General features: G+C 52.7%; 1 protein-coding gene across 1 annotated transcript in view; it reads left to right on the forward strand.

The window, feature by feature from the left end:
• Positions 1-12,500, forward strand: part of LOC311314514 (nuclear factor of activated T-cells, cytoplasmic 1-like) — a gene marked incomplete at both ends in the record, with an annotated part of 69,722 nt that overhangs the window by 10,807 nt on the left and 46,415 nt on the right. The window contains one exon of the mRNA XM_084444896.1: positions 9,221-9,423. Within this exon, the coding sequence (XP_084301022.1) occupies positions 9,221-9,423 (203 nt within the window). The remainder of the gene's footprint in view (positions 1-9,220; positions 9,424-12,500) is intronic.

Genomic DNA, 12,500 nt, shown 5'->3' on the forward strand with positions numbered 1-12,500 from the left:
TGATTAGAGACCTGGGAGGCCCTGGGACCGGGGGGGGAGGAGGAGGAGGAGGATGGGAGGGGAGCTGGGGCGATGTGAATGTGCCATAGCCATCAGATCAGGTGCCACCTCAACGTCCCTCGCAACACACACACACACACACACACACACACCCTGTCAGCCCAGGGGACCTCCGCTTCAGTGGCAATGTCTTTTCTGGTGAGCCTTTGATCCTTCAGTGGTGTCCCAGCCCCCTCCCTAGCAGCAAGCCTGGCTCCACCATCACACACACACACACACACACACACACACCTCTGGCGACTCGTGTATTGTTGGAGTGCATTGAAGGCCTGGAGAATAACAAGGCTCCAAACACAGTGTGTCTCCTTGGCAGATAGACCCTGCCTGACCCTGAGGAGCCCCGACAAACTGTTTATCAGATATGACGACGCCAACTTCCATTACTACTGCTGTTTGGCTTCCTGGTCGTTCGCTCCGTAGCGTGCCTGCCAGGGCAGAGGTTCCGTTCGCCACCCTCAGAATGAGACCAGGTGTTGGTGTAACCCCGCCCCCGTCTCTGCCCAACCTAACAGACTCCCCTTTGTTGAGGAAAAGGTCTCTCTGTACCACTGACATCATACTGAGGATGGAGTTTCTTACTCCTAGGCCTCCTCATGCGACTCCTCTCCTTGTCATCCTCCTCCTCTCATCAGTCCCTCCTTCTCTCCTCCATCTCTTCGTTCTCTCCTCCACCCCCTCCTCCTCCTTGTCTCCCACCACCTCCTCTCCTGCTCCTCTATCTCCTTCTCTACCACCACCTCCTCTCCTCCTTCTCCTCCTCTACCTCCTTCTCTACCACCGTCTCCTCCACCTCCTCCTCCTCTACCACGACCTGCTATCCTCCTCCTCCTCCTCCTCCTCCTCCTCTTCTAACTCCTTCTCTACCACCACCTCCTACACCTCCTCCTTCTCCTCTACCTCCTTCTCTAACAGTGCCTCCTCTCCTCCTCATCCTCCTCCTCTTCTACCTCCTTCTCAAACCCTGCCTCCTTCTCATCCTGCCCATCCTCTCCTACCTCCTGTCCGTCATTTGTCCCTAAGCCTAGATGCGGTCCCCTCATCTAGATCCTCCTAATCTCCATCCTCCACTCCTCTCTCTCCCCTCTCTCCTCTCTCTCCTCTCTCTCCTCCTCTCCCGTTTATTCCATACCACCTCACCCCCCCCCCCTCCCAGACCACAGCGCTGTGAGGAGAGAGGAGGGTAGGGTCACTCTCCCCTCTGCCCGCCCTCCCCTGCTCACCACTGGCCTGCGCCAGCATCTAATAGATGGCTTTCTAAGAGATGATCAGAGACAACCAGCGATCTGACGCTCCACCTTCATACAAAGAACCACCACTAGCTGACTGATCGGTTTTTCCACAGAAACCGATGATACAGGGTAGAGCGAGATTGCCGAGTGGAATTACATGGGATTATATTTCCATCTGTGGTTTCGGTGGTAAAGTAGAGATCAAGACCGGGTCAAGTAGTAGTTGCGAATATCTGGGGTCTGTTTGATTTAGCGTACCCAAAACAATGAAACCAATGGCGCAGTCCCAAGAGCGGAGTCTCTGAGATAAATCAAACGCAGTGCACGTCGAAGGCTTCCAAATATTTGTGACTGTGTGATGTATGGGTTTGACCCCGCGCTGGCAGGGGAAGTGGAGTTGATGTTAGGGTGTGTGGAGGAAGTGGGGAGACACGTCGGGGTCGGCGAGCGAGACAGCAGCACCTGGAGGAGATTAGAGAGTCACACAGACTGGAGCGGTGTCATGAGCAACGTGCCGAGCCTTTGTCTGTGACACGCTTTCTCCCCTCTCTCTCTCTCTCTCTCTCTCTCTCTCTCCTTCTCTCTCTCCAGCTCTCTAACTCTCTCCATCTCTCTAACTCTCTCCATCTCTCTAACTCTCTCCATCTCTCTATCTCTCTCTCTCTCTCTCTCTCTCTCTCTCTCTCTCTCTCTCTCCTTCTCTCTCTCCATCTCTCTAACTCTCTTTCTCCATCTCTCTCTCTCGCTCACTCTCTCTCTTTCTGTCTCTCCAGCTCTCTAACTCTCTCCATCTCTCTAACTCTCTCTCTCTCTCTCTCTCCTTCTCTCTCTCCAGCTCTCTAACTCTCTCTTTCTCCATCTCTCTCTCTCTCTCTCTCTCTCTCTCTCTCTCTCCTTCTCTCTCTCCATCTCTCTAACTCTCTCCAGCTCTCTAACTCTCTCCATCTCTCTAACTCTCTCCATCTCTCTAACTCTCTCTTTCTCCATCTCTCTCTCTCTCTCCTTCTCTCTCTCCATCTCTCTAACTCTCTTTCTCCATCTCTCTCTCTCGCTCACTCTCTCTCTTTCTGTCTCTCCAGCTCTCTAACTCTCTCCATCTCTCTAACTCTCTCTCTCTCTCTCTCTCCTTCTCTCTCTCCAGCTCTCTAACTCTCTCTTTCTCCATCTCTCTCTCTCTCGCTCACTCTCTCTTTCTCTCTCTGTCGCTCTTTCTGTCTCTCCATCTCTCTCTCTCTCGCTCACTCTTTCCTTCTCTCCCTATCTCAGTCCCTCTCTCTGTCCCTCTGTCTCTTTCTCTGTCTCTCTCTCGCCATCTCTCTCTCTCTCTCTCTCTCTCTCTCTCCCTCTCTCTCTCTCTCCCTATCTCTCTCCCTCTCTCTCACTCGGTCTCCCTTTCATTACCCCTCAGTTTGAAGAGTAGCAGACAGACGGGTGTAATTTCTCCAGGATGTGGTGCTCATCCCCGTTAGCGCGCGCGCACGCGTGTGTGTGTGTGTGTCTTTGTACGCGTGTCCACGTGTTATGACTCCATGCTCAGTACGTCCCACTGCTGAGTTTTTCCTTGAGGGTGACACTGAAGACCTTGGCGCACGTGTGCGGTTCCTCCACGCGAGGCTTCACCTTGACCTCCAGTCAGACGGCAGGCTGTGTAAGATCGCCAGTAACATCACCACCGCACTGACGGCTCAGCTCAGCTCCAGCCCACAAAATGCTGCTGCTGCCACCTCTAGTTTGGGAAAGTGTGTATGTGTCTATATTTGCTGTAAGAGATTAGTCATAGCTGATATTCCTGGCCCAGTGAGGCAGTTACCCCCTCCCCCCACCCCCTTCCCCTCCAACACACACATCACCACCACCAACATTCCCCCCAAAACTGTGGTTGTCTGTTTGAGGGGCTTCCCTGACTCACAGCCCTGGTGCTGGGCTACCACTAATGACCACCTAACGGTCGCTGGAAAACTGCTTCCAAAGCGCTGCATTCTCCCGGTGTGGGGGGCTGACTAGAGATCCTCAGAGCTCCGCGCTGAGACAGCGGTGGGTCTCCTTCTCTGTCGGGGTCTTCCCCACAGCGCTCTCCCCCGGCATACCGCTCCGAACGCTGGCTGGAGTCTCCGGTTCGCCTCCCTGCTGGTGAGCCCTTCCTTTCATATGGAATTTGGACCCTTGCTGGTCTAGACAGAGGCTATAGTTGAAACGCTGCCCCAGATGACAGAACGCTGGGGTGACTTCAATGCAGCACTTTGAGCAATACGGCCGCTTCGTCGCTTATAAACGGAGCGCGCGGCTCTGTAACTCAAAACTCTGAAAGATCACACATGTTGTTCTGTGAATATGGTGTGAGGCCCCGGAGACAGGAGAGAGAGAGAGAGAGAGAGAGAGAGAGAGAGAGGCGGGGGGGGGGGGGGGGGGGTCTGGAGGGAGAGACAACTTGGATGAGTGTAGATTTAATTGGGTACAGCAGAGGCTGGTTGGGTGACTGTCAGCACTTGAGAGAGGGAGAGCGTGATAATGGGAAAAGTCTGATGTCCTCTCATCTCATCTCCTCTCTCCTCTCTGCTCTCCTCCTCTCCTCTCCTCTCCTCTCCACTCCTGTGCCCTCCCCTCCTCCTCTCTCCTCCTCTCCTCTCCACTCCTGTGCCCTCCCCTTCTCCTCTCTCCTCCCCTCCTCCTCTCTCCTCTCCTCCTCTCCTCTCCTGTCCTCCATTTTTGCCACGTGGATTGAGTGATGATGACATATCTCTTGGCTGTGATGAAATCACATTTGGAGAGATAGAGAGCAACACAGAGACGCAGGCCCATATATTCACACTCTCCTCTCTCTCTCTCTCTCTCTCTCTCTCTCTCTCTCTCACTCTCTCTCACTCTCACTCTCACTCTCACTCTCTCACTCTCTCTCTCTCTCCTTCTCTCCCTCTCTCTCTCTCTCACTCTCTCTCTCACTCTCTCTCTCTCTCTCCTTCTCTCTCTCTCTCTCTCTCTCTCTCTCACTCTCTCTCTCTCTCTCTCTCCTTCTCTCTCTCTCTCTCTCTCTCACTCTCTCTCTCTCTCTCTCTCTCTCTCTCTCTCTCACAATCTCTTTCTCTCTCGCTTGCTCTCACTTCTCTCTCTCTCTCCCCCCCCTCTCTCTCTCTCCCTCTCTATTTCTCTCTCTCTCCCTCTCTATCTCTCTCTCTCTCTCTCTCTCTCTCTCTCTCTCTCTCTCTAGCTCTCAACAGCAGCTCCAGTACATGGTATTCACTTTACCAAATACGAGCAAAAACAACAATCATTTCTCCTGCCGTGTTTATGAATTCTGATGAGTTTATACAGTATGAGTTCTACTGGTGCCATCGTAGTAATGACCAGATCACGTGAGGGGAAATCTAGGTAAAAACATCAGCTCCTTCGCAGAGAAAGACATCATTAGCCGAGCCCAGATGATTGTCATTAGGGGAACAAGGCAAAGCGAAAGGCCTGTGATCTCCACGCCGGTCTCCTCAGAAGAGGCTCGATGAGTCCGGGGCTGCAGTCTGGCCACAGCAGTGATGGATCTGCAGTGGTCCGAAGGTGTCTGAGAGACGGATGGTGGAAAACGTTGTCCTCTCCTCCTCCTCCTCCTCCTCCTCCTCCACTTACCCCTCCTCGACCCCCACCACCACCACCACCACCCGCCTCCTCCTCCTCCACCTCCTCCTCCTCCTGTCCACATCATCACAACTAACCCTAGCCCGCACGGCAGCTGGAGACAATTACTCTATTAATTCGTCCGTCGACATGCAGGAGCTGTTTGATTTGGGCGCGAGCTCTCCAGCGCGGCTCCCGGGCAGCGCCAGGCGTACGCGGACGTGGCGTCAACAGTGGCAGTTGGCTGGCAAGGCGCCCCCCCCCCCCCCCCCCCCAGCCCGCCAGGCTCCCCGTTCAGAATCGGTTTAGATTATCTCTAGAACAAATAACTGCTCTGCTGCCGGCTGCCACTCCCGCTGGTGTTCACAGCTGGTATAGAGGATCGTCTGGTCGGGACGAGGGGGAACACACACACACACACACAGGCATACAGAGCGAGGATTCACAGGTGCGGGAGAGCTCTTTAAGTTTACGACAGCACCTCCATTCTGCGCTCCGTCGCCGGAGGGCGAGATGAAGAAGTCCGGCGTTCAGCTCGAAGGGGGGGACGTCGCAGGAGCCGGAGAGCGGGCCCGAAGGCAGAGTGGGCTAGTAGGGGGGAGGAGGAGGGAGGAGGAGGAGGGAGGAGGAGGAGAAGGAGAGGGTCACAGGAGCACATATGGTGAACGCATCGGGGGAGGTCGCCGAGGGGGGACCCGGCCGCGTTCCTTTGCTGTTGGGAAGACCGGCGTCACCGGGGGTTGGTTGACCTCATTAATCACTTCCTCCCGTGCGTGAGGTCACCCTGGCTCCGAGAGGGAGGACGCCACCGTCATAGCTAGCTACCGCAGCAGGCCCCGTGAGGGGATAAAGACCCCCTTCCACACACACACACACACACACACACACACACACACACGCACACACACAGACACATGTACATGCACACAAATGCGCACACCACCACGCACAAACACACTCACCACGCAGAAACACTATTGTATGTAAACACACATGCACACACACACACACACACTCAAACACACACACACACACACACCACACACACACTCTCTCCCCAGGCCGCCACGTGGATGCTGAGGTAATGGTTGGAGGTCAGGGAGAAAGGAAAGCAGGCCGTCTACCGAGGGGCTCGGTGGGGACAGAGGACACGGCTTTGTAGCTAAACTCCGCCTTTTATTAAATCATAAACCAACGTCATGCAATTTAACGCTCCCTTTTCAGATTTCTACCTCATGCTTCGTTTCGTTACCGTTGCGCGTGGCGGTCGGTACATAATTTTTTTTCCCCCTCTCGCTGTTGTGCATGCGTGTGTGTGTGTGTGTGTGTGTGTGTGGTGGGGGGTGCGTGTGTGTGAGGGAATAACTGGTAGCATGTGCGGCTAAGCGTAATTACCTCTGGTGACACCATAAGTAAAATATAACAAGCGGAGCGAGCCGCGGCAGTGAGATCACCGCGTGGACGAAGTGGTCCTGAGGGACACCCAGACTTCAAGAAGCTCCAGACCCTGGCCTGGCTCACTGATGACTAGCATGTGTGACTGGCCAGCAGGTCAGGCCAGCTGCTTGAGAGACAAATAGGAGAGAGGGGGTGGGGGGGTGGGGGGTGGCTGGGGGTAGGGGGGGGGGGGGGGGGGCGGAGACCCTAACCCCGGCTGCCCGTAACCCCACTCCCCTGATATCTGAATCAACTGACATGACTGCGATATCCAGTCACGAGGGCCGAGGGGAGGTAGTCATCTTTAAGACCGCTGCTGTCGTGTAGATCATCGAGTCGCACGGATGCTACGGTCGGTCGGTGACGTACGGCACCTTCTCAACGCCGTCTCGTCCTCTCGCTGTGGAAGGGAGCATCGAGCACAAGTGAAAAACTACAGGCGGCCTTGAAAAACGCGCCGTAGCAGTAAATCGTTGTACTTTCGTGAATTATCCCTGGGTCACCTCTTCGTTTGTATACAGTAGTTTAAAAGAGAGAGCTGTTATCAGGTTGTATTACGTGGCTAAATGGAGTCATTAGTGAACTGCTCCCAGAGGTGGCCAGTGTGTGTGCTGTGGTAATAGTTCTAGTTCAGTCTTTGGTCTCGCAGTGTCAACATCACCTACAGCTAGACTAATGACTCCAGACACAACCTTCCAATGACGTAGTCCCCTACCTCTCCACCTCACTCACCTTTATCCCCCCTTCCCTCCATCACTGACCCCCTCGCGAAGGTAATTATAAACCCATTAATCAGATTATGTCATAGGTTACGCATGACCTGCCTTGTGCTATATGACTCAATCTGTTCAAACACAGGGCTTTTTTATTCCGTTCAATGGATCCACTGCTTTGACTCGGGCACGGTGGTGAACTCCACAAGATGGTGGTCTGCAACGTGTGCGTGTGAGTAATTTAGCCATTAGAGGGATGATTCAGATGGACGGTGTTTGGTTAGACCTGTCTGGTAGGATTGATGGCTTCTGACGGTTTCACATGTGGTCAAGAGTCCAGCTGTGCGGTGCCTGGGAGGTTCGTCAGCTCAGCCATGCATGTTGTATGTTCCCGTCAGATCCCACAAAGGGTTTCCGGGTTGGGAGAGTCATCCTTAACCCACATTTAGAAACACACACACACACACACACACACACACACACACACGCACACACAGCGCTTAGGAGCACACGTGGACTTATTTGATGAGACCTAACTTGGGAGGTCGCAGAGGAGATCGGGTTTCAGCAGAAGTCGTCCGTTGGCAGACGGCTCCCATAGGGATTCACACCTGTAGTATCAGTTGACGTTCGCCATGCCACGGAATGTCCACGTCTGCCAAAAGTCCTGCCCCTCCGTCCCACGCTGGCGTCAAACCATCACACACGGAGCGTGGCGCCGCGCTAGCTCCGCGCAGATATCCGAACCGCCTGACGGGCCGACCTTTGAAGGCCCGGCGACGAGCGCTTCTGGGAGGGTTGGGGTTAGCAGCTACCTAACAACGCGGCAACCGTGTTTGATTTCCCGTCTCTATGTTTTTGCCGTATGAGTTTTTATTGGGGCTCAGAGGCGGCTAATGGTGGCCTGGGAGAGGAAGTGGAGTCTGATTGAAGTGGCGGCAGTGATACTCGAGAGAGCCTTTGATGTCAGTGGGGCTCTGTCTCTGGCTGCCGTCCAGGGCTTCACCTGCTCTAATGAAAATCATAACGCACGTTCATAACTGCCCTCAGGACAACACGGCAGGCGAGCTCCCTCTCTAACCACGGGTTTACTGTACACAGGAGCTGGTTGTTTGGATAACACTTCACCTTTAGTGGTTGTAAGTTATGGAAGCTAAATGTAAAAAATTGCTTTATAAAGCTTTAATCTGAATTGAATCCTGTTGGAACTTTAGGATTTTAATTAGAGTGATGTCTTTTGATTGTTAAGTATGTACATTTTGAGACAAATTAAATCTACAGTACTACAGGCTGTGAATATGGATAGATCAAAAATCTGAAATATCAAATACATAGATTAGTATGAGTCGTACCATTTTCTTTATTTGATCGGTAGAATCCCTTGTTTGCCTTCAGGTTGCATCCGATTCACACAGAATGTCTGTTTGGTCATAAAGATTGGAATTTTGATATTGTTTGTACCAGAACTTTATTGAACACATGTGTGGACTTCATAATGATCTCAGACTTTTTATTCTTCACACAGGGATCCCAATAAACAGAAATCCTATAAAATGATTTCTATATATTTCGTTTCAATTAATACTTACAGCGCAAGATAAATATTGCAGATATTCGCCAATGCGCTGCTTGTGATTAGTCAGTACGAATTCCGCTCCTTTTCTGTCATGGAAGTCTGAGCACAACAACCTCGGCCACGTAAGCCTTGTAAAGTGCGTGCATCACTCCGACGTGAGACAAATATGTCTTGGTTTCTTATTCTGTCCCTGAAATGGTCCCTCAGTTTCCATTGAGTCCGTGCTGCCTGCTCGCCTGCGCCACTGTCTAACAGCAGCGGGGAGCTTTTAATGAACAGCGAGGTGATGGGAAGCCAGAAGCTCCAAGAGAGAGAACATCCCCAGACACCGGGGTCTCTCCTTCCTCCAACCCCGCCTGCCCCGGAGGGATGGACGCTCGCAAATCACTTCCTAACTCGAAAAACACAACCGTCTGAAAACGGGGTCTCCAACCCAACCGAGAAACAAACAGAGGAAAGGGGTCTTATTTTCGGATCCCTCCCCAGACTGAGGTCTATCATTAAGCTCCCCCTTAACGATCACTGCTGGGATGAAGGGTTGTTTTCGAGGAAGTCTCGAAGCGGCTGCCCGTCTCACCTGGTTCTCTTTGTTGTCCCGCCAGCTCTACGGCTACCTGGAGAGCGAGCCGCTCACCCTGCAGCTCTTCATCGGCACGGCCGACGACCGCCTGCTCCGGCCGCACGCCTTCTACCAGGTCCACCGCATCACCGGGAAGACGGTGTCCACGGCCAGCCACGAGGCCCTGCAGTCCAGCACCAAGGTCCTGGAGATCCCCCTGCTGCCCGAAAACAACATGAGAGCCATGTGAGTGAGGGAGGGACAGGGGGGAGGGGTGGGGGGAGGTGAGGAGGTATGGATGGATGAAAGGGTGGATGAGGTGATGGATAGATGAAAGTGTGGATGAATTAAAGGATGGAGGGATGAGGCGATGGATGGATGGATGGATGGATGGATGGATGGATGGATGGATGGATGGATGGATGGATGGATGGATGGATGGTTGGATGGATGGATGGATGGATGGATGGATGGATGGATGGATGGATGGATGGATGGATGGATGGATGGATGGATGGATGGATGGATGGTTGGATGGATGGATGGATGGATGGATGGATGGATGGATGGATGGATGGATGGATGGATGGATGGATGGATGGATGGATGAACGGACAGACGGACGGACGGATGGATGGATGGACAGACGGATGATGGATGGCTAACTAGTAGACTGCCTGGCTATCTGTCTATAGTATCTGTCTGTCTACTTCTTCCTCTCTATATTTTCCTCTTCTTTCCCTTCCTCAGCTCTTTTCCTCTGTTCTTGTTCTACCGGCCAGCCTGTTGATGGGTAGGAGGCAGGCCCTGAAACAGGAGGACCAGCCTTCATCCTCCACATCCCCTGCCAGCATAAACTAAACCGAGAAGACCAGACCAGGACTCCAACCTGGGTCCTCCGCATGTCGAGCAATAGACCGATAGGCCGTCCTCAAGTCTCGGGCCGAGCCAGAACAAGGTCCTAAACCGACCCCCGTTACAGTAGCGTAGCCCCCGCTTGAGTGATTCCTTGCGTGGAGCTCTGGGCCTCCCTGCAGAGCTCCAGGGGTCCAGAGGGCGTAGCTCCGCTCGGCATCCAGGCAGCGGCTCCTGTCCTCGGGCTCCCCGCTGGCTAGAGCTGGCCTGCTGGCCGGCAGCCCGGAGGTCTGTGTTATGGATAAGGCAGCTTCATCTGAGCTGGGGTTGCATAACCTCCCTCACCACCTACTGTTAGTGTTAGGTTTATCCTCCTCGTAGTTTGAACTGGGAAATATATATTTGTAAAAGAATTGATGTAGATTTAATGGGGTTCTATTAAGTTAGAGTGCATTTTAATATTTGTTTAAATATTGAGGGAAGTTACAATACTATTTGGTGGGAGTTATGAGACATAGGAGCCATTTGACTGGGATATGACCTGCTCTGGTTGGGCATGGATGACTTCAACATTCATACAAACTTAACATTTCCAACAGTCCAACCCTGCCCTGTGTAAGAGGCATGTAGCACAGCCAGGGAGCACAGTGTGGTGAGGCGCTCCAGCCCTGAGCATTTACAAGACACCATGCATAAATATGATAGTTTTAGGAAGCCACCTAAAACTAGTTGGGTTTTTTTCATATAGGGCCTTGAACAACAGTCCCCCTGGGGCGTGGGGTGTGGCTCCTTGACCCTGGGGCCTATCGGTCCCAGGGCTGGGAGCTGGAGCCTAAGGCCTTGGCCTGGGTTCGGGGTCCAAGTCTGGGGTCTGGATCCTTGGATTTGGGGCCAAATAGGCTGGAGTTTGGGTTCTGTGTCTGGGCTGGTCTGGTCTGGTACTGTAGGCCAGGACACTGGACTGACTGGTGTAAAGGAACTAAGGTGTCTGACTGACTGACTCACTGACTCACTGACTGACTCACTGACTCACTGACTCACTGACTGACTGACTGACTGACTCACTGACTCACTGACTCACTGACTGAGTCTTTCCGCTGAGCCGTTACCAGGAGGCCTGATAACAATCCGTCGTCCAGTACTTTGCTCTCCTGCCAGCTCTCCATCCGTCTCTCCCTCCATCCCTCCTTAACTCCCTCCTTCTCTCCCTCTCTCCTTCCCTCCCTCTGTCCCTCCCTCCCTCCCCGCCTGCCCCGTTCCATCTCTGCACGGGAGGCAACCGGGAGACAGGAGAGGTCAGACTCCAGACTCAGCTCACTAGATCTCCTTCCCTTCTGGGACTAGGAATGTTTCATCTGCAAAGTCGTTCTGTAATCTCACCGAACCACAACTGCAGGAGTGCCGTTCACCGAAAACGCTGCGCTACCAGTGTCATTCACCAGGATCTCTTCGTCGCCGTAGACTTCTCCTTCCCGTAACGGCCTCACGTCATCGCCGGGGCATGGACAGAGTCAGTGATGTCCATTTCAGCAGCAATTAACCATTAAAACGGAGCATGGTGCTCCCAATTATCGTATGTTTGTTTTAGAACCGTGAGTGTGTGACTGCACACTTACGTCATGAGACGACACGAAGGGACCCCTTGTACTGTAAGTGCGATGTGCTATTTTTCTTATTTATTCAAATTCGGCGGACCAAAGTGAAGGGGAAAAATAGATTTGTATAAAACCTGACATTTACCATGTTCCAGGAATTCCGCCCAAAAAGCTCAGATGTGAAATAATTAAAATGCCAAACCATATCCCATATGTAGTCCCTCACTTTTTACCAGCCTCGCTCTGCTTTTTATTTAATTTCTTGAAAGGCCAGTCTGAAAAGTGATGCCTTTTTCCACTAAGAAGGAAAATCCTCCTCCCGCAGAAATTTGAAATGAAATGAAATAAAATAAATAAAAGTTGTAACAAAAAAAAAAAGAAAGCTTTGCGTCTAAATGTGGTATTGGTTAGTACGACTGAAACTGTAAACGAGATGTTAAAAGTGTGAGTTTCAGATGGTGAGGAGGAGGAGGAGGGGGGGAGACTGGGGGTGCAGTCAGCCAGCCAGCCAGAAAGTCAAGAAGTCAGAAAGTCAGTCAATCATGACCAAGTAGCTGTGAGAAGGCAGGCACCAGCCAATTGGGCTTCTCTGGAAAGAGAAGTGGAGAGGGAGAGAGAGAGAGGGAGAGAGAGAGAAGGAGAGAGAGAGCATGAGACAGACGAGCTGAAAGAGTGCAGTAATGGAGAGCTAGAGGGCCCAGACCAGGGGCGCGTGGATCCCTTCTGAGGCTCGGCATTGTGGGGCCGCGAGGGCTATTAAAACGGAGACGTGGGTAATTAATGTCTGAGCTGGTGTTTGAGCATCCTGCCGGTCAGGGGATGACGCAGGACTGTTCCATAGGACGTCCGACCTGCGGTCCGCAACGCCGGACC

The sequence above is a fragment of the Borostomias antarcticus genome (genome assembly GCF_949987555.1).
Source record: "Borostomias antarcticus genome assembly, chromosome: 10".
Taxonomy (NCBI): Eukaryota; Metazoa; Chordata; class Actinopteri; order Stomiiformes; family Stomiidae; genus Borostomias; species Borostomias antarcticus.